This window comes from Clarias gariepinus, chromosome 22, assembly GCF_024256425.1.
Source record: "Clarias gariepinus isolate MV-2021 ecotype Netherlands chromosome 22, CGAR_prim_01v2, whole genome shotgun sequence".
In the NCBI taxonomy this organism is placed as follows: Eukaryota; Metazoa; Chordata; class Actinopteri; order Siluriformes; family Clariidae; genus Clarias; species Clarias gariepinus.
The window spans coordinates 3,913,627-3,936,339 of record NC_071121.1 but is presented as its reverse complement, the minus strand read 5'-3'; the positions used below and the strand labels follow the sequence as shown (position 1 = coordinate 3,936,339).

General features: G+C 38.5%; 1 protein-coding gene across 1 annotated transcript in view; it reads right to left on the bottom strand.

Moving 5' to 3' along the window:
- LOC128509954 (leucine-rich repeat-containing G-protein coupled receptor 6) overlaps window positions 1-22,713 on the bottom strand; it is an 89,449-nt gene that overhangs the window by 18,330 nt on the left and 48,406 nt on the right. The window contains exons 3-6 of the mRNA XM_053481853.1: window positions 19,076-19,147; window positions 10,409-10,480; window positions 6,012-6,227; window positions 4,490-4,561 (exon numbers count right to left, since the gene is read on the bottom strand). Coding sequence (XP_053337828.1) covers window positions 4,490-4,561; window positions 6,012-6,227; window positions 10,409-10,480; window positions 19,076-19,147 — 432 coding nt within the window. The remainder of the gene's footprint in view (window positions 1-4,489; window positions 4,562-6,011; window positions 6,228-10,408; window positions 10,481-19,075; window positions 19,148-22,713) is intronic.

Here is a 22,713-nt window from a genome sequence, read left to right as displayed (position 1 = left end):
TAGTGTGCACTAATCATTCCCCAATACCCATACCCAAATGTAGTTGTTAATCCCATCCCATTCTAGATTCAGAGTACCCTTCACTATTCTGTGAAGGTTTTGTGGTGGATTTTGGAATGTAGTTGCAGAGAACTGGTCAATGTGTAGATGTCTATCCTGTGGTGCAATTGGTGCTCCAGTTTATCCAAAAGGTGTTCGAAGTGGTTAAAGTCAAAGCTCTGTGTAGGACACTTGAGTTCTTGCACTCAAAGTTTATAACACACCATCTTGAATTGTGCATAGAAGTTCATTATGCTGGAACTTTTGTGCTTCTTACATCAAGTTAATGGAAATTATAATGCTATTTGATACAAAGACATGTGTACAACTGTGTCCTTCTAAGTTTAAAATGAAGAACTAAAATTTGATGAAGAATCATCCAATGAGAAGTATTAGAATTAGTGGCAGTTTGATTCAAACTCGATATATCACATTAGCTAGATTTATCTGGACAAAATTCTTTCAATCTTCTTCGTCTTTTGGCTGCCACCATTAGAGGTTGCCACAGTGGACATGCAGGACCTCCTGCATGTCCCCTCTAATTACATCCATAAACCTCCTTTTGGTCCTTCCTTTTCTCCTCCTGCCTTTCTCCTCAACTCCTCATCTCCTCAACTACACATCTCTTTACTATGATATACCCCTCGTTCCCCCTCTCCACAAGTACAAACTGTCTTAATCTGACCTCTCTGACCTTTGTCCCCAAACCACTGCCCCTCTAATATACTCATTCTTAATCCTGCCCAATCTTGTCACTCTCAAAACCAAAAGCAAACTGCAGCATCTTCAGCTGTGCCACCTCCAACTCTACTTTCATTTTTTTTAACAGCAGCAATGTCTCCAAACCATACAACATTTCTGGTCTCACTACCGTGCTGTAAACTTTCCCTTTCATTCCTGCCAATACCTTTCTGTCACAGATCACTCCTACTACTCTTCTCCAGCTATTACACCCTGCCTGAAAAAATTATTTTAGTCAGATTTTAAATAATTCTGATTAGAGATCCCAACCTAATAATTTAGATAAGTTCATTGTTAAGATGCTCGAAGCATTGGTTAGAAGTATAACTGAAGAAGAGGGGGAGGTTTTATTCCTCCAACCTCCCATTCTCCGTTATGGGTGATTACGAGAATTTAGTCTCATGGTGGATTGATGTTCCTTTAGACGTCCATTCAGATTAGTCAATGACAAGATTTAAAAGACGCTTAACAATGTACGTATCTGTTTCTTAGAAATCTGGATTAACCACCCTCCCCTTCCCGACGGTGTTTGACTGATGGTACTTCTTTACCTATTGAAATGATTATATATTTCGATTAGGCCGGATCAGCTCAGACTGTCCTGACTGAGGTGTTTGGATTCATCTACAATTAATTTTTGCCTTTAATGGAATCCCATATACCCAGCGCCACTTAGATTTATCCCAGTATACATCTGTGCAGTCGAGGATTGAGGGGCCAACCTGCAGTGCCAGCTCGGTGGTGCTCAAGTTTGAACCACAGGTCAACATCTTAAACACTTAGCAACTGCAGCCCTCTTTCTGATTAGCCTGTTATTCCACTTCCTTGTGAATTAATACATAAAATCAAATTACATTTATACAAAACTTTAAGCACAATATGTCATGAGACACTTTTATAGCATTGTTCTAGTAGAAAAAGTAGAAAATAAATGACTTAACAAAAAACATTGAATTAGAAGGTATGTCCAAGATTTTGACTAGAACTGTATATAAGCACTTTTTAACCATAATACGGATATTGCTTTTAGGTGATCAGTTAGGTTATTATTGGGAGGCATTACGAATATGTAATCTCGGCACATGCTAGGCTATAGTTCTGCAGGCCTCCTGTACAGGGTGAGAACATGAGCTTTTCTTCCCAGCCTGCCTCTAGAAAGGAGTGGCACAGGGATAATCAGTTAAATAAGAGTTTGTTTGGCAGCTTTCCTCTTGACTCATGAAGCTCCATCCCTGCTCTAAGAGCACTCCGAGCTGAATAGGCCTCATCATCCCCGTAATTATCGCTCTCATCCCTCAGTGCTAAGTGTAAGCTTTCAAAGCAGAATAATCGTTTATGTATTTTAGCTTCTTTTTTTAAGGGGAAGCTGGAAATCTGCCAGAGTGTTTGAAGTGCAGAGCAGAGGCAGCGCGGCCTTGGCCCACGGCCACACACACTAAAACACTTGCTCAATTTCAGTGTGTGTGTGTGTGTGTGTGTGTCCAAATTTTTATAGACATCTGTGACAGTTTTGACATTGTGGGAACAAATTCCATTTTTATTGTAAAATGGAGCACATTCTCTGGCTTAAATTATCCTCTTTTTATATCAATTTGCCAAACTACTGCTCATTTGTTTGCAAGCCTTGTTGCTACAATGCTAGTGTGTTACACTTTTAATCATAATGTTAGCCAGTTTGTTTATATGTTAGCCTGTTTACTATTACACTAATTCATTCATTAGTATGTGAGGTATAAGGTTAATTTGTTTGTTTGCTTGTTTACTATGAAATAGTTATTTATTTATTTTTACAATTTTTGTTATCTGTTAGCCTGTTTATTATTAAGCTAGTTTGTTTGTTAACCTTTTTAGCATAATGCTAGTTTGTACTTTAGTCTATTTTCTATAAAGCTTGTTTGTTTCCATTTAAATAGAGCTTTTGTTAGCCTGTTGACTGATGTTTACTCTTAAGCTAATCTGTCTGTTAGCATGTTTAATATAGGGCTAGTTTGTTTGTTTGTTAGCTTGTTTTAGCATATTCAAAATTTTTTTGTTAGGCTGTGTACTATAATACTAGTTTGTTTGTTAGTGATGGTATATTTGTTAGCCTGTTTACTACAAAGCTTATTTGTTTCCTGGTCATTTAAATAAAGCTAGTTTGTTTTTTAGTCTTCTTACTGTAGTTAGTTCCTTTGTTAGCCTGTTTACTATAAAACTAGTTTGTTTGTTAAAATGCTAGTTTGTATGTTAACTTATTTATAATGTTTTTGTTTTGTGCGCTACGTTTGGCTACTAGTTTGTGTGTTAGCATGTTTATATTAATGTTAGTTTGTGTGTTAATGTGCTGTTATCCCATATAAATTAGATTTTTAAAAAAGATTTTTAAAAAATACAATTACACATTTACAATATAAGTGATTAATAATATGTGACAATATTAGATAAATGTGGGAAAATGTTGTTTAGAACTAATCCATAAATGGCAAGAACTTTTATGTTTAAAATTGAAATCAAAATAACACTAGCAAAGGAAAATATCTTACAGTTTAATGCACAATGTATCACTACAGTGGCCTTTGTGCATGTGGGTTCAGGGCACTTTTCATATGTTTGAGATGCTCAGAAACAGAAACGCAGCACTTCTTTATTTAGTGCCGCAGATTTTAAATGAACTGATGTATATGTGTGCGTCTCTCCAGGCTCATTGTTTCTAATAAATCATAAAACACCATTTTAGCACTTCACCAGGCCGTTAAAATCGCAGGTGTGAAAGCTGGAGACCACCATGACTTGAACATGTGCTGAACACTTTAAAGCTTAATCATATGTTACATTAGAGAATTATACGTTGGCTCGGAATTCACGGCCCCTTTCAAAATTTCTCATGAAGTTTAATAGTGTTTCTCATGGGACCTTTTTGTATTAAAAAAAAATTAATTTTATCCCGATCTCCGAGTCAGTGCACCGACGAGAAAAACGTGCATTTTTGGCACTGCAATTTGGAAACGACACACGCACTTCCTGAAGGAAATACTGAGCTTTCAAGCAGCAAAATCTTTGAAATAAGATACATTTTAAAAATATTTCCAAAAGATTTCAAAAGCTTAACAGTATTAAAATGTTACCGATCACGATTGAAGTGATGGAGAAAGGAAAGAACAAAGGGCCTGGGTGTGTGTTGAAGTGGAAATAATCACCACATCTGAAGTTGAAAACTAACCTGAGATGAACTCCGGCCTAAAATCCATTAAATTGAGACCGAAATTCATAAAAGCTTGATGAAACGATGTTCTTGCTTGTATTGTAGTGTTGGTTCAGGGATTGTGTCCTAATCAGGGAGTGACTCACTATCCTGGCAGCTTTCCTTCAGATCTGCTCACTGTGACCGATCAAAGCTTCCAGTGAAGGGGTCACTGAGGAGAATTCATCTCAACCTTAACCTTCTTTAACTATTTAATGATAGGTAAGAGCAGTTTTCAGGGTGGAAAAAATGCAGGATCAGCAGAATCGCGTTATAAGAGCCCTATTGTTTGCATCTAATATGAAACTGAACTTTCACAAGTAAATCAAGTCAGGTTATTTCTGTATTAATTTCCCATCGTCTCACTGAACCTGGCGCCGCGCTGAGCCTTCAGTCACTAAAATTACAGGGCCTGATACAAAAAAAAACAGGAAATAGCTTTTTATGTTGCCTTTAATCATTTGGAAAACAAGCGACGATTGCACTTACAGAGTCTCGAGACTTCGCAGGCCCTCGAAGCAGTTCTCTCCCAGAGTCTGGATTAGGTTGTTATGAAGATGCCTGAACACAAAAACAGTCATTATAAGTGAAGAAAGCATTAAAAGCCCCCAGAGATTATAATCATTAGAAAGCAATCATGTCTTATATAAACAGGCACCACAGCATAGGCAGCTATCAAGTCAGGTTCAAAAGTCTGAATCAACAACTTTTCATGTGTCATTTTGTCAGTATGTTTCATTTTCTTGAGCTACAAATCATGGAACTGTACTACTGCATGAACACTGTGTAGTGTACATCGGGCTAAAGGTACAGAAGATGTTTCCATTAACACTGCAAGGAACAGAGGTTTGTCACCTGTCGTTTCCTCTGAGAAGTAGATCAAGTGTAAAGGAGAAATAAAATATTTAACATTTATTCATGATGGACCTCTTTCTTAAATCCGTAGGCTTTTAAGGATTTTGCATAGTCCTTGTTCAACTCTCTCGGCACCCCCATATGTGAATCATACTTTAGTCTTTAAATCCAGAATTGGCAAAAATAATAATTAATAATAATTAGCACTTTATTAATCCCAGGGGGAAATTGTAATATTTACATATCCCAGGTAGGAAGCTGGGGTCAGAGTGCGGGGTCAGCTGGATATGGGGCCCCTGAAACAGATAGGGTTAAGGGTCCTGCTCAGGCGCTCAACAGTGGCAACTTAGCCAATGCCAATGACTTGTTTCCAGTTAAAAGAGCAAGCCCTGCTGCATTCACTGATCAGATTTTACAGTCCCCCTACTACAATCTAAACACGTCAGAAAACAATTTGTTGTGTTTACGCTGCCCAAATGTACCCCACTTTCCCCTAATGACACTCTTATTTGGCTATGGAAAGGAGAGACAAAAATGTCCCAATCCAAGTGACAAGTAAAACTCCATTTAAATGATAGAGAGGGATGTAACAAAAATGACTCCAAATGATAAGCGAAGCAATAAGCTAGTTGAAGGTTACAATTAAAAAACTTTCTAAATGATAAAGAGTGAGAGGTAACAAAAATGACCTCAAGTGATACTAAAGGAGCTTAAACAATACAAACACAGATGTGACCAAAATGACTCATGTTAGATGATCTATAAGGTGGAAGTGATGGAAATAACCTGGGCTAAGTGATAGAGTTGGAATGACCAAGGCCAAAAGAAAAGAACCCAGACCAAATTACAAATATAACAAAATGACCCTGGCTGTACAAAACATACAGATAAAAGTGGCCATAATGACCCAGGCCAAATGCTTCATGAGTTAGAAGAGGGGAAAGTGACAAATAGCAAATAATGGCTAATAAAAATAAATCTAAATCCTTAAATTGAAATGACTTTTCATCTGAGACTTGGTATAAAGTCACTCAATGAGTTATTGTTCTTTTGTAAGCTTCTGGCACAAGCTTGTCTTGTTCAGATTTCATTCTGCATTTACAGACAAATAAGCCACCCAAGCAGGACGCATAAAGGAAGTGTTTGCTTTACATACAGCACAACGAGGTTGGACAGGTTCCTGAAGGCATAGTCAGGGATGTGTGTGATGCGGTTGAGGGCGAGGGTCATGGCCTGCAGGGTGGAAAGGTCACTGAGTGCGCTCACTGGGATGTCGGCTAGCGCGTTGTCGTCCAACCACAGGTGGCGCAGAGACCGCATGCCTGAAAACGTCTGGGCAGGGACGTCTGCGATGAGGTTAGCGTCCAGACGCCTGAAAGGGAAAGAAATAATATTTTAAACTGATTAATAAACAAATGTATACAGTAAAGCAGTAAGGAGCATGCTGGGTGTTTGTTAGATCCAGGATTCTGTTGAATCAGTCTGGGGTTTAGTGCAGAGGAAACGTTCACTTTCACCTCATAAAAGCTCTTTGAAAGTGAACTCTGGCCTTAAGACTAGGGCTGTTTTCTAATCACAGGACACGCGAACAATTTACTTTTGTTAACATATTAAATTCCTTTGAAGCTGCCACTCCCTCCAGAGAGAAAACACACACGCTACCACACACTCCGTCACGGCTAACTGACTTCTGTCAATCGACTCTATTAACTCAGACTGCTTTGTCTTGTTACCGGCTTTTTTTGTGTTTGTCAGTGTTTTGGTTTAATGCCGCACACCACTTGATTTGTGTGTGCATTTGTGTGTGCATGTGTGTGTGTGTTTGAAGTCGTAATTAGCTGCTCGAGCTTGGGCTTGTTTAATAGCCATTCTGACACGCTTTGGGTTTCTCCAGCTCTGGAATTGTGCAAGTTATTCTTTAGGAGTGAGTAATTAAAGGACACAATCAGCTCGATCACGTGAAAAAAAAAAAAAAATCTTCACTACATGGTGTAAAGCTCAGACTGTTCATTATGGTTCAATACCTTCTTGTGTCTATCCTCATTTTCACCATTTCTCTTTTCAGTCTTTCTACTCTTCTCTTCTTTCTTAATCTCTTCCTTTTTTATCTTTTTCCCTAGACTTATTATTCATTTACTTCCTTATCTAGTTCTTGTGTGTTTTTTCCTGTTTGTTTCCCCTCTTTCTATTCTTTATTCATATAGTCATATTGTTTCATTTATTTGCGCTTTCTACTTTTTAATATATTTTTTCCTCCTTTCTCATGTTCCCTTCTGTTCCTTTCACTTTTCCTTTTTATTTATTCTTTAACTTCCTTCTTCTCCTCTCTCATCCCTTTCTTTCTCTCTCTCCTCCCTCTTCCTCCTTGCCGCTCGTCTGTGTCCTGCCCATGTCCTCAGTGGAGATGGATGTCCTCCTCGTGTCGACACATTAAGCCTTTGATCTAATGGATTCTGCCCTCCGGATTCCGGGGGCGAGTTGTGATGTATGACAGCGTAGCCGGCCGCGAGCACTTCCTCCACATTCTTCCCCTCCACTGACCTTTCACACTCGTTCATTTCTCATCTTCTCCTCCCCCCATCCCTTGCCCTGCTGCAGCTCTAGCTTTATTCCAGTCAATCCTAAAAGACTGATAGCACTCCAGAGAACTGCATTATCTTCAACAAACACTATATCATATAATTTTATTATCCAGGTTGGTTGGCTTTGATTGGCTGGGACTTCATTAACTAATTTAATATTGAGAATAAAAAAAAAACCTTGTTGTGCCTTTGTAGGGAAATAATCAACCGTGGTTTGGTTTTTTTTTTGATTGTCTGCTGACGTTTACAAAGTCACAGTTTATGATTACAGAAAATGAAGAAGGAAGAAAGAAAAAAAGAAGCAAAAAAAGTAAAGGAAGACAGTAAATAATTATTAAAACAGAATGATGAAAGAATGAAAAGACAATGAAATTAAATGAAAAAGTAAGAAAGGATCAAAGTACAAACTAAATGATGAGGGAATTGAGGTAACGCTGGGTGTAAAAGATCTGAACATCCAGGTGAAGGAGACAATGCATTAGTTTTTGTTTCTTATTGTTTTGGGAATAATTAAAAAAATGTATGATATATAGTCAATTGTGTATATTGTGTATAAAAGATCTATGATATATATTATAATTAAAAAATTTGCTTGAGCTCTAACCAAATATTTGGCTACTCCTGCATTTTCAGTGTGTTTACCGTGCTCAGAATGGGCCATAATCCTCTAATGGAATCTATTGTTAAGCTTTTTGGCTCCACCTGTTAGCACTCGTCTGCACCAGGCGCCAGTGGACGTCAGCTCCTGAAGCCCTCGCCCGGTAATTAACCCCAACCACATCTTATCATTAACCTAATGGTGTGTTGGGTGAGTATCAGGTTCAGGATTCACCTGGCTGAGTCAGCTTCTCTGTGCTACTGACAGGTGTGTAACTCGCTTTGAGCAGATCGCATTCATCCCACTGTAACAGTGCAACAGCAGCAGCAGTTCAGGTTCAGCTTCAGAGAGGTCAGTAGATTATAAGAACAATGCAGAAGCAGTTAAACTTTCAGTTAAAGAGTTTATCTGAAAATAAGATCACTCGTGATCAAATGAAATAAACATCACAGCACTGGGTCCTCTGAAAGATTACAGGCTGTGTGTGAAAGTCTTTACAAAAGATCAAAGTGATATTTTCTGTTCTGTATTTTCTGTGAGTTAAGCATGATGAACAGATAAAATTATTATTAAAATAAAAAATAAATGCAAATGGCATAATATTACAAGCACCAAAGCATAGGCAGCTATCAAGTCAGGTTCAAAAGTCTGAATCAACAACTTTTCATGTGTCATTTTGTCAGTACGTTTCAGTTTCTTGAGCTACAAATCATGGAACTGTACTACAACACTGTGTAGTGTAAATCGGGCTAAAGGTACAGAAGATGTTTCCATTAACACTGCAAGGAACAGAGGTTTGTCACCTGTCGTTTCCTCTGAGGAGTAGATCGAGTGTAAAGGAGAAATAAAATATTTAACATTTATTCATGATGGACCCCTTTCTTAAATCCGTAGGCTTTTAAGGATTTATTTTTAGATTCTGGTTTAGTCCTTGTTCGACTCTCTCGGCACCCTCATATGTGAATCATACTTTAGTCTTTAAATCCAGAATTGGCAAAAATAATAATTAACAATAATAAGCACTTTATTAATCCCAAGGGGAAATTGTAATATTCACATATCCCAGTTAGGAAGCCGGGGTCAGAGTGCGGGGTCAGCTGGATATGGGGCCCCTTGACGAGATTAAGGGTTAAGGGTCTTGCTCAGGCGCTCAACAGTGGCAACTTAGCCAATGCCAATGACTTGTTTCCAGTTAAAAGAGCAAGCCTTGCTGCATTCACTGATCAGATTTTACAGTCCCCCTACTACAATTTAAACACGTCAGAAAACAATTTGTTGTGTTTACATCGCCCAAATGTACCCCACTTTCCCCTACTCTTATTTGGCTATGGAAAGGAGAGACAAAAATGTCCCAATCCAAGTGACAAGTAAAACTAAAAGAAATTATTTAAAAATGCAGATGTCTGTAAGTAAAAAGCTTAAGGTACAAATAAAATAAGGTAAAAAAAAATGGAATGTATTGAAAATAAATAAGGAGGGAAGGAAGGTATTAAAAGAAAGAAAGCAAGCAAGAAAGAAAGAAAGAAAAGTATAAATAAAATGATTTTGGAAAATTACTGAATTAAGAAAATGATACTGGGGAAGTAAAACGAGAGAAGATGAGAAACAAAGGAGAGTAATAAAAGAAAAGGAAAGAAAGAAAGGAAAAAATAATGAGAAATGTTTAAAGAAAGAAGTAATGAAAGAAAGAAATAAAAAAAAGAAATAAATAAATGTGGGAATACAGAGACGTAAATAAAAACAAATTGAAGAAAGAAAGAAAGAAAGAAAGAAAGAAAGAAAGAAAGAAATGTGGGAATACAAAAAAAGTAAATAAAAACAAATTGAAGAAAGAAAGAAAGAAAGAACTAGTGCTAGACAGGTGCTCAAGCAGAAAGGTAGTTTGCAGCTTTGGGGGTGGAGCCTGAAGTGCGACTACCTGAGGTGTGAAACCTGGCTTATGGTGTACAGTAGCATTTTGCTCAGCAGGTTCACTAGCTAACTAGCTAACACTTTAAACGATGTCTCGTTGCTGCCAATTTCACGTAGCAGAGGCGTGACATGGCGACACATGGAGCTGCTTCCTGCCTTAGAGGTGGACTGCTGTGTTGCACCAGCACCTGTTTTACTGCGTTTAAATACATTCTTGCCACTGGGGCAAATAGGAAACAACATTATTGCTTAATAGTCGTAAAAAGAACAGACGCTTTCTGATTTTACTGCATTAGAGACCGCGCCAATGATGACATCATCATTCCAAGCCAAACCCTACTCCGTATTTCTTTTCAATAGTTTATAAAAGTCTTTTTTTTCCCCATAATGAACCTTTTCTGCAGCGGAATGTGCTAAATAAATTATAATAAACTAATGATGAAGATGATGACGACGACTCACAGTGAAAGCAGATTAGGCAGTTCCCATGGGTCTTCACTTTCCAGTCTCTCGAGTTGGTTGTTCTGCAGCATCCTAAAAAAATATATAAAAACAGTATTTAAAAAAAGTTATTTGTTAACTGTCTAAATGAAAGAAGCACACACAACACATTATAACTGTAGTGCCCTGGTTTAGGGCTTAAATAGTGTTTTTTTGTAAATAATATGTAGAGCATTGTGTTTTGGAGAGAGAGGTCAGATTGAGGTGGTTTGGACATGTTCAGAGGAGAGATGGTGAAGGATGGTGAGGTTGGAACTGCCGGGCAGGAGGTCTAGAGGAAGACCAAAGAGGCTTATTATGGATGCAGTGAGAGAGGAGATGAAGTTAGTTGGGGATAGGGTTGGATGGAGGCAGATGATTCGCTGTGGCGACCCCTGAAAGGGAACATATAAAAGACAAAGAAGAAGAAGATGTAGAACATTGTAAACTAGTTAACGTTTCTGGAAAACAGAAATGTAATGGGTTTGTGATTAACTGAAAAAATTGTAGATGCTTCTGAAGTCTTTTGTGCTAGCAATTAGTAACTGCTAGGGTAGATTATCAGGTTTAAGGGGAGACGGGGTTAAACAGAAGCATGCTGCTGGAGTTTTTCATGGAGAGGAGTAGATAAAAAGGGCCTCAAATGAAGTGTATTTTATGAGAAACAAACAAAAAAACAACAAGAAAAACTAATCCCTCCGTGCTTAAATCAATGTTTTGGACAAAAAAAGAGAAAATGAAAAACACTAAGAAGGTACTGTAACATGTCTGCCTCAGCAGGTTAAAGTGTGCTGGCAGGACTTGTTGAGAAAGAGTGAGGTGCTGTGCTAAAAGAAGGAGTGAAGTCTGTTTGTGAGGAGCACGTGCGGCTCCGAACTGCTGTGTGCTTGAATCATGCTGCAGTGACATGCTTGAGGACATCTTGCTGTTACAGTAATCTGCTAGATGGTTATACATGCGGATACAGCTTTAAGATTTGTTTCTCTGTCAAGAAATATGGTCGCTAAAGGTGGTGAGAACTTCAGGAAACTGTAAGTACCACCAAGGCATTGGAATAAGAGTTGTTATGAGCTCCAACGTGCATGCCAACGTTATGGTACCATGGACTGGTTAGACTGTGTTCTTCAAGCCACTAAGGATTTTGGTTGCAGTGATAGGGGACTACCACTGTTAAAAAATTATTGCATGGGAGTTTGTGCTCGCATAAGCCACATAGCTATATAATAAGATAACCAGGCCTCTCTGCTCCAAGCCGGAGACATATTTGGTAGTTATAGGTATTGTGAACACATCCCAAATTAAATAATTAAGTAGACCCATCACCAATTCTTCTCCCATGTAAAGTGTGTTTCTTTTAGTATAGGTATGAGTGAAGTCATAACATTTTGAAACCCAGAGAACTGTGAAGGTTGGCCACATGTGGGGGCTCGTCCGGGATTGTGGTTGCTGCTAGATTTTTTTTTGTTGTTTCGTGCATATTGAGTTGAACAGAGCTAGGTGGGCTTTATCCTTGTGTTTTTTTTTTCCTTTTTTATTTCTTCTTTTTTTTTCACGAAGTGTTTAAGTAGGGAGGAATGAGAGGAAAATGTGTAAATTCTTTAAATTTGTAGGTCTTAAAAGTGAGGTCACCCGTTTGATTTCTGCTTCTGTAGTTACTTAAAGAAAATGCATTTAGTATTGCATTCAGTGCCGGATAGCCAGCTGGGACCTGCTGGGAAGTCGCTGGCACATGGCAAAACAAAAAAGCTACAACCCAAAGTATTGTGCTGATGTATTTTGCTAAAGATGGAAAATTCCAGGAAAGTAAATAATTCCCTTTTGAAAACTAAACATGGCGCGGGAAACTTCAAAGAGGCACAGGAGAGGAACGGCCTGATGCCCTGAGGAGAATACATTCCACCAAGTGCAACATGCTAGAAAAAAGAAAGGCTGGTCTTCCAGATGGTCTAGTAGGACCAAGCTCTCTTGTTTGTGTCCAAATTGAGGGAATTTATGCTAAGCCTTACTTGACAGCGGCTCTTAAGTCAGTCTAGTGTATCGCTCTTTTTACGACAAGTATTTAAAGCACCTGCCATTGACACTTATTGAAGGTCTAGCGATATGGGGTCCCAGTGCATACCAGTATCCATACGATTGCTATGTGTGCTTGAAGCTTGAGTTTACTGGAGATGCAGTCAGTGTAGCAGAGACCGTTAAGACACTGGTGTTCGTACTGTATGTCCTGATCCGGTGATGAAAGGGGAGGCATCCGTAGTGGTTGGAACAAACACGTGTATAGTGAGGAGACTATTTAATTCCTGCAAAACGAAATGTGGAGATAATTTCCTCAGCTCTCTTTCTATACACCCCGTCATAAACAAAACCTAAGAGAAGTTTCAGATTAGTCGGGATGACACAGCTGAGCTAAAAAGAGGAACGGTTTGGTTCACAAGAGCCAAGCCTTTTATTCCCCCAACCAGTGGAGTTGCGACAGTCACAGGCATTCCAAAGTACCCTAGAAATTGCTGTAGTCAAGCTCTTATTATAAACCACCCAGAGAAGGGAGGTTTCCCTGAAGAGCTTTTGGTGATGCCTGTGGTGGAAAAGTCTACAGCAGCTCATCGCAGGCACTCTGAGAAACATGGCGAACCATGAGGTGACCTTGAAATGGAGAATTCCTATTGCTCATCTGTTCCCAGTGGAGGTGGTGAATGCAGTAACTTCCCCATCTTCATTCAACTTTGGCGATTCCCCTGTGCCTCCTGAGTGGAAGGAGAGACTATGTAAAAAAAAATGATGGAGAGAAAAGAAGTTTTCTCCTGCCATGAGTTTGATGTTGGGTGTGCAAAAAGTACAGAGCACACTATAAGTGTGACTGATGACAAACCCTTCAAAAACAGATGCCACAGGGAATTTGTGGGGCATCGGCCACATTTTAACAGGTCATGGAGAGGACTGTGGGTGATATAAACCTCCTGGAAGTACTGGTGTACCTTGATGACCTCGTTGTTTTTAGGGAAATATTAGAGGAACATGAGCAAAGACTTCTTAAAGTGCTGGATAGACTGAAAGAAAAAAGACTAAAGTTGTCTTTGGATAAATGTCAGTTCTGCTGCTCTTCTGTCACCTACCTTGGTCATGTTGTGTCTAGTGAAGGCATAGCTACAGAATCTTCAAAAATTGAAGCTGTATGGTCTTGGCCGCATCCTGAGAACATCACTGCTCTTCGCTTGTTTCTTGGCTTTTGTTGCTACTACAGAAGGTTTGTGAAGGATTTCTCAAAAGTTTTTTATCCACTAAATCAGCTGCTACAGGGCTATGTGTGACGGGAAGGCCCAGTAAAAGGCTAGACTGATCCAAATAGCAAGGAGAGCAAGAAGAAAAAAAGGGACACAGGAGCAAAATAATGGTACCATGCTAAAGAACCCTTTGGACACAGGTGGGATGAAAACTGTGAGAGGGCTTTTGAGAGTTTGACAGAGGCACCTTTGTTGGCAATAGCAAATTCTAGACTGCCTTACATCTTGCATGACGATGCAAGCAGAGAATGTTTAGGGAGTGTCTACTATCAGGACCAAGGGGATGGTGTGCGACCAGTTGCATTTGTGAGCAGAAGCCTCACTCCTTTTAAAACTATAAAAAACTATTCCACACATAAGCTTGAATTTTTTACATTGAAGTGGGCTGTGGACAGGTTGCATGACTACCTCTATGGGGCTAAGTTCGAGGTCCACACTGATAATAACCCACTGACGTCTCATGCTGCAGGACACTGCTGGCTAGCAAAATTGTCCACATTTGATTTCACTCTGAAGTACTGCCCTGGAAAACAAAATGTTGATGCGGATGCATTGTCACCATACTCATTCTGGAGGGGAGAGTGTGTCTGCAGCCACAGTCCAACCCATTTGTTACAGTATGTGACAGCGCCCAATCAACAGAGTTTCAATTCCCATCAAGCCATTGACCTAATGGGCTCTTCTAAACATGCCCTGCCAAAAACTTACTGTTTTTGCATACATACTTTACAGCTTCCCAGAATGACATCCGCAGAAATCTCCCATGGTCAGCAAGCAGACCCCTGTATTAGAGAAGTGTTGCGTGCAGTCACTCAGAACAATGTACGTGTTGCCAACAAAGAAAAACACGCTGATGTGTGGGAAAGAATGGGAAAAGCTAAAGGTTAAAGACTTTGTGCTTTATAGGGTCAGTAAACCACCCAACAAACCCATTCGCCAGCAATTGTTGCTCCCACAACAAGAGAATTGTACTCTGGTCTTTACATAATTAGTTTGGTCACCTAGGTTGTGATAAAACCCTTGGTTTGATCAGAGAGAGGTTTTATTGGCCTTGTATGAAAGCGAAGGTTGAAATCTACTGTAAGAACTGTGCCAGGTGTATTCGAAGAAAAATACTGCCAAAGAGAGCAGCTGAGCTGTCGCATATTAGCAGTGATGGACCAATGGATCTTATCTGCATGGATTCTCTAACGATTGAGCCTGATTCAAAGAACATCTATAATGTACTGGTAGTTACTGACCATTACACATGCTATGCTCAAGCCTTCACCACAAAAGATCAAAAGGCATCAGCTGTTGCTAAGGTGCTCTGGGAACAATATTTTGATTACTATGGGTTACCAAATAGAGTGCACTCTGACCAAGGCAGAGACTTTGAGAGTCAACTGATTCCTGAACTTTTGGACATGTTGGGGATAAGAAAGTCCAGGACCACACCCTATCACCCTCAGGGCGACCCACAGCCTAAATGCTTTAACAGAACACTACTTGACATGCTTAAAACCCTTGAGGCAAAGGAAAATTGAGCAAACACATCAGCCACCTGGTAAATGTATACAACTGCACGGTAAATGAATCACCTGGCTATTCTCCATATTTCCTAATGTTTGGGCGTGAGGCTAAGTTACCATTAGACCTAGCCTTTGGAGTTTTAAGTGATGGAACCTTAACTAAGTTCTACCTGAGATTTGTCAAAAATATGAAACGTGAGTTACAGGCTGCATATCAAAGCTTAAAGCATGACACAGAAAAAAATAATGGATCAAACAGCGCTATGATCAAAGAGTTCGGTTTTGCCCACTAGGCTCTGAAGATAGATGATTAAATAATCTAGTAGACCAATCACCAATTCTCCTCGCATGCAAAATGTGTTTCTTTTACACTGTAAACCAAAATAAGTGCAATAAGTTGGCAAAACTCAAAAAAAAAATTAGGTAATCAGTTACATCAATTTTTTTAAGTAATATTAATCGTTCTTTACTTGCATTATTGAGTAGCCTAACTCATACTATTTAATAGCAATTATAGTTGTTGCAAATTAAATAAATTGTTGTTGGTCTTGCGGCTGCTCCCGGCAATGGGTCGCTACAGCAGACAATCCGGTCCGCACACAAGCTTGGCACAGGCTTTACGCCAGATGCCCTTCCTGACACAACCCTCCCATTTTATCTGGGCTTGGCATAGGCAATTCATCCAGTTGTTGGGAATCAAACCTGGGCCTTTCGCATTGCAGGCAAAACATCTACCACTGAGACACCATTGCCCTATTGCCCTGATGACATCAGACACAAAATCGCTAGTCTGAAAGATTTTAAGTTGGTTGAACTTTTAGGTGACAGTTACTGTTACTTAATCACTTACAGATACTTAAAATATAAATTTTTGTTCAGCTAACTTGAAAAGTGTAATTTCTACAAACTCATAAATACCAAAAAGTTCCAAATACTCATCAAGGTCTATTAATTTGAACTAATTCTAATTATTTAAGTTAACAGTACTCAATAGGGTTTACAGTGTATTGGTATGAGTGAAGTCATAACATTTTGAAACCCAGAGAACTGTGAGGGTGGGCTACATAACATTTCATGATTATTTAAATATATGTTTTATATACTATCCAAATAATTATTAGATCAATACTAATGCTACTTAATATTTTATTAATAATGAACTCTGCTTTGAGACAATGACCATCGTTAAAAGCAGTACAGTAAATAAAAGTAAATTAATGACGCTACACATGCATTTTAATCATATATAGTACAATATTTGTCTTTACATTATTTTACTTCTTATAACCATTTTATTTTCCAGTTCTCATTTGTTTTATAACACACTGATTTAACCTGATTTAAGCCCTTTTTCTTTTTTTTTTTTACAAAGAGATTACCACTCCATCCTCTTCCTTTCGTTCTGCTTTGCGCTTCGTTACTACAATACTTATTATTTCACTCCTTATTTGCTATAATTCTACCTGCATCATCCTTTGACCTTGTTTTCTCACTTTCCATTCACCATCCATTTTTCTTCCATTCCACTCAACCTTTCTTTTACTTTTCTTTCCATCAACACTCCATTCATGCACTATATGGAATGTTGAAAGAAAACCCCCAGTGTTCTTATTGTTTCAGTCATATTTCATTTCATTTCTTTCTTTCTTTCTTTCTTTTTTTTTTACTTTTTGTTCCTTACCTTTTTGAAAAAGGAATTGTTCAATAAATAAAGAGGTGATAAAAAAAGAGATGGATGGATCTCTGAAAGATGCAAAAGTTGAAATTAGGAAAGAGGAAAATCATGATAAGAAAAATAATCAAGAATGAAAAATAGAGAAAGAAAGGAAATAAGACTGAAAGAACAAGAATCACATCTCATTCACTACAAAACTGAATAAGGTTTTGTAAATGTACATTTATTTAAAGGTAAGGTAAGAATTTTATATACTTTTCCTTACATCAGGGAGAAAATGAAGGAAAGAAGAAAAAGAGAATTAAAGAGTGAATAGGAAAGAGGAGGAACCGCTTGGGTGGGCCACTGATGTCATGCTTGTAGAACCGGCTGAATAAAAGAGAGGAAAAGTGAGGGAGAAACTGAGAGAACAATGGACCTCAAAGCAAATTATTCCAACATGAGCGAGAGAGAGAGAGAGAGAGAGAGAGAGAGAGAACAGATCTTTAAATTTCACGGCAGACAGCTTTATCACGTCCAATCGGTTGAAACCTCTGACATTCGAGAAAAGAGAGACGCCTGTTTCTTGCGGAGAATAGACAAGTCTTTGTGAAGGAGACATCTTTATCGAGGAGATGGTGGTGCCACAACAGCCATTGTGAAGCCAGACTTCAAAAAAACGACAAAAAAGAACAGGCCTCTGTTCTCCTGCACTCATTAGAATATAACAACGTTTTTATTCATTCGCTCCTTCCTCTGGACTCCCCGCTCTCCACGGCCCATCCCATCCCGGCCCGTCCCTGTCCCTCTTCTTCCATCACTTTCATACTCACACTAAAAAGACAAGTTCTCTTTCGCACAAGATTTTCATCTGAGCTTATAAGCGCAGGATCAACAAGTGTTTATTCTACATTCTACAACAAGACTTCATCACTCATTACAAATACAAATCCCAAACAGGCTCTGTGCTCCAATCACAGCGAGGCTCCCTAGGCTGGGCACTAAGTTTAGGCAGCGGGTTTGTGCTTCTGGTATGATGAGGATATCTATCAAGTGCTAATATGGGAGTTGAGCAAAATTAAATGTCCTGTATATTTATTTTTTTTGATAATGATGTGAACAAAGAAAAGATGGAGATAGAAAAGTGAGAAAGAGTTATGGGACCACACAGTGATTAGAATCCTAACACACACTAATTATGATCACACACTTTATTTATTTTCCATGTACATTCATTGCTTTCCTTTTTCCCCTTCCATTTTATAAAGGAAAGAAAGAAAGAAAGAAAGAAAGAAAATAATTGATTACATTTTAAACAAAATATATTGCTGGATTGATGAATAAAAAGATAGAGTTATTAAGATATTGAAATATATATATATATAAGAAAGAAAGAGAACATAAAAAATGAAATGCATCAATTGAATAATACAGATAGATATTGCAATAAAAAGGGAGAAAAATGAAATTAGTAAAGTAATGTGTAAAAAGTCAGTGAAGTGATGAAAGATGAAATGGATGCTTGTATAATATTAAATTATATTTTAAAAAGGAAGGAAGGAATGGAAGACTAAAGAACAGGAAATAAAGATGATGGATGTTATAAGATGATTGAGTGTTATAAGGTCAGATGTATGAATTAATAGGAAGAGGTATTTAAGAGAGAGAGAGAGAGAGAGAGAGAGAGAGAGATGGAAAATAGATGAGTATAGTCATTTTAAAAGATCATTGAGAATAAAGGTAGGGAGGACAATAAGGAAAAGAAAGGATGATAAAAGATATTTAAGAAAGAAGTAAAGATGATTGTTAACTTGTGCTTAAAAAGTACTATTGTACTATGGAAGGTAGATGAACGGATGGATAGATACAGTAGATAGACAGAATTGCAGATACACTGTAACCCACCCAATGGGAGGGTTGTGTCAGGAAGGGCATCCGGTGTAAAAACCCATGGCAAGTTGTGTACGGATCTCTTGACGGAGCCAAAAAGCCGAAAGAAAGTTTTACCCGGTAGTGGAGTTGATTAACTACAGACGTGTTTGTGTGTCACTTCATATCTGTATCTTACACCACATTCAGTTCCATCAGTCCAGAGCGACACATCCAGCGTTTGTGCTAACCCCTGTAGACTTGTATTTAAAGTTTGCCCTGTGTGTGTGTGTGTGTGTGTGTGTGTGTGTGTGTGTGTGTGTGTGTGTACACATACAAGATTTTGAGGCCAGTGAGTCCGCGGAGGGCCGAGCCGCTGATGTGTCTGAGCTGATTCCCAGAGAGACGTCTGCAAAGGAAGAAGATCGACAGTGAGTCGCACAACTCTGACACCTTTCCCAGATGTGTGTGTGTGTGTGTGTGTGTGAGAGAGAGAAAGAGAGATATTATTGTAGTCTCTCTCTCTCTTTCTCACTCTCTCTAAAACAAACGCATACAAACTCACATGCTTTCTCCATTTCACTTTTTTATTTGCTCTGTCCTTCTCTTTTTTCTTTTTCTATTTTTTACATTCTTTTTCTTAGAACAGTATCTCTCTACTTGTCTGGCTCTCAGATTCTCATATTCTTATTCTTTTCTCTCAACTCTTTCTATTATTTCTTCCCTTTCTGTCTTTCAATCTTCACATCTCTTTCTCTATCTTTTCCCGTTACAGTCTGTCCATTTTTTTGAAGTTTTAATGCGTTTTTGTCTCTCCTGCACTGTCTACCTCTACCTGTCTTACCTGTCTTGTTTCTTAGTTTGTCTTTCCTCAGTCTTTCCCCTGATCCTCTTGTCCTCTTTACTCTTTTCTCCCTCACATTTTCGTCTTGCTCTCTGTCCATGTCCCAGTCTTTTGTCTTTTTCTCAATGCCCCCTGTCTCTTTCTCAGTGTCTGTTTTCTCCTGGTATTCTTTCCTGTTAATTTCTAAAATCTCTTTCTCTCTCTCTCTTTGTCTCTCTCTCAATCTTTCCTTCTCTCCATCACTTTCCATCACCGTCTCATGGTCTAGCTCTTTCTATTTGTTTGTCTTCCTTTGTCTTGCATGATGTATGTGTGTGTGTTTCCCTTGAAGGCAATAACACAATATCCCCACAAAGTTAGAGTTTCTTTTCTGTCACTGCACATTTGGACTCCATAAAGATCAAATTTGAGTAAACACACACACACACACACACACACACACACACACACACACACACACACACACACACACACACACACACACACACACAATTTTTTAGTAGCTGACACTCTGGGCCATGCCAAACCGCAATAAATTTAGGAGTGAACAAAGCACCATCACCCCAATTCACACACACACACAGAGATTCATTAGCCATGATATCGAAACAACATTTGTTTAAAATGAGAGGAGTGATGAGATTCAACGGATAGTGAAAGAAACTCCAAGATGAGATCTCATGTTAATCTCTTCTTTGTCTCCTAGACAGAAATGAGCCGTCTTTGAGACTTGAGTGAGATTTAGGCATTTTCTGCAGGTGTCTTAAATGTGGCTCATTACCTTTAAATCTCAGAGATAGTTTACATTTGTCTTGCGTGCAACTCACATAGAAATAGCCGTCTTTAAGTTTTTTAGCTGTTTTCTCAATCTTATCAAATGTGTCTCAAACATGGCTCATTACCTCTAAATCTCATATTCATATTTGTCTTGTGTGCGACTCACATATTTTTTGTTTTCAAAGCAGTGTTTCCCACACATAAGGTATAAGTAATTGTAAACTGTGCATTTGGGTTTTCTGATATGTTCTGTTATGATCCTTTTTTAAAGTTTTTGCTTAGTCATGTGTGTATAGTTACTCACTCACTCACTCATCTTCTATACCGCTTTATCCTGTATTCAGGGTCACGGGGGCCTGGAGCCTATCCCGGAGACTTAGGGCACGAGGCGGGACACACCCTGTACACACTCACTCACACACCACGGGCAATTTGGAAACGCCAATTAGCCTAACCTGCATATCTTTGGACTGTGGGAGGAAACCGGAGTACCCGGAGGAAACCCACCGAGCACGGGGAGAACATGCAAACTCCATGAGACACACAGAGACAGGAATCGAGCCTGGCCGGGAATCGAACCCGGACCCTGGAGGTGCAAGGCGACAGTGCTAACCACTACATGTGTATAGTTAGTTAAAATTAAATAAAATTGAGTTCTTTATATTGAAGAATATATTCCGCTGAAAATATGTCACTCTATATTGCACAATCCTGACTCATATACAGTATATTTATTAAAACATGGCTAAAAATGCTTATGGTTTAAGGGATAGGGTTCTCTGACAAACTAAAGAGCGTTTAGTATTTTTATATACTTCATCTTACTCTTCACATACGGGTAGATGGAGGGGAGGGTTAGTAGGTTGGATCTCTGAGATAAAGATATGTAGATATTTAGGTTGGTAACAACTAAAGTCAATTGCAAAATTGCTTTGTAATAGATAAATGTTTTTTTTTTAAATCTAGCTTGCTATAAAAAAAATCCAATCATTACCAATAAAGAACTAAAATACAATATACTATTTTTTTTTTTTTTTTTATCGAGAAGTGGCGCAATGAGATCATTTGTGTTCAGTGATTTCTGTATACAATTATTATTTAAGGCCAAACCTATTTTTAATTATACATTTTTGACTAAATTTTTAAAAATTTTTCATAGCCATCCCAATGAAGCCTACAGTACAAATAGATTCTAATAAAGACATAATTTGCCACAATTTCTCCCACACATGTTCCAAGCCTGCAAATGTTTACGTGGCCAGTGTGTTAGAGAAATGTGCAGGACATCCAGGCCTCGTTCTCAAGTTAAAAAAAAAAAAAGAAGAAAAAAAACACTTCATCCACCATTCATCCAGACTTTTAGGTGGCGGTAGAACATCACCTACTTTGCCCGCCGCAGATAAAAATGAAGAAAAGACCAAGAAGACAAAGTGGACGGTGAAGGTGGGTTTTACTTTTTTGCGCCGAATTTAAAATTAATAATTGTTGACAAGGAGTCAAAATGTACAGTACGTTAAAACCACAGAGTCTTTGGTATAATTTTTTTTTAATGGTAAAAAACAGTCAGCTGGTTACAGTATTATTATTATTATTATTATTATTACGCTTTTTTTGTTTGTTTTTTAAATAGTAAGTTAAGGTTACTGCATGATCAGTTTTTGAAAACCAGTAGTTTTATTATAGTGTTCATTGTTTAACAGTTACCAGAACATGTAACTTTAGAGACCAGGGCCGGGGTAGCTCAGTGGTTAAGGCATTGGACTACGGTTCGGAAGATCCCAGGTTCAAACCCCACAACCACCAAGTTGCCACTGTTGGGCCCTTGAGCAAGGCCCTTAACCCTCAACTGCTCAAATGTGTAATGAGGTAAAATGTAAGTCGCTCTGAATAAGAGCGTCTGCCAAATGCCTAAATGTAAATGTAGAGACATCTGTTAATTACATTCTATAAATTAAGACCAATATGTTTGTTTGTGGAAATGCTATCTTGGTAATTATACACAATTAACTTTAACTGGGTTCTTTTTAGAAGCATGCCACCTCAGGAGACCAAGAATGCAGGAGAATGTTCCGGAGTCTCCATCAACACCACATCATCAGTCAGGTAAACACCAGCTCATGAGTGAGCTCAAGCCCATCCCTCAACCTTCAGAAACATCGGAATGGAGCACCAAAATCGAGCTTGTAATGAGACAGCTTAATTCAGTCTCATGAGACAAGAAAAAGCTCATTCTGAGCAACAAAATTTTGCTATGGGTAGCTAGCATTAGCAATGTCAATATGAACATGATTAAAAAGACAGGTTAGCTCTTCCTAGCCAGCTAAATTGGCCAGTGTTAAGTGTACTATAAACTA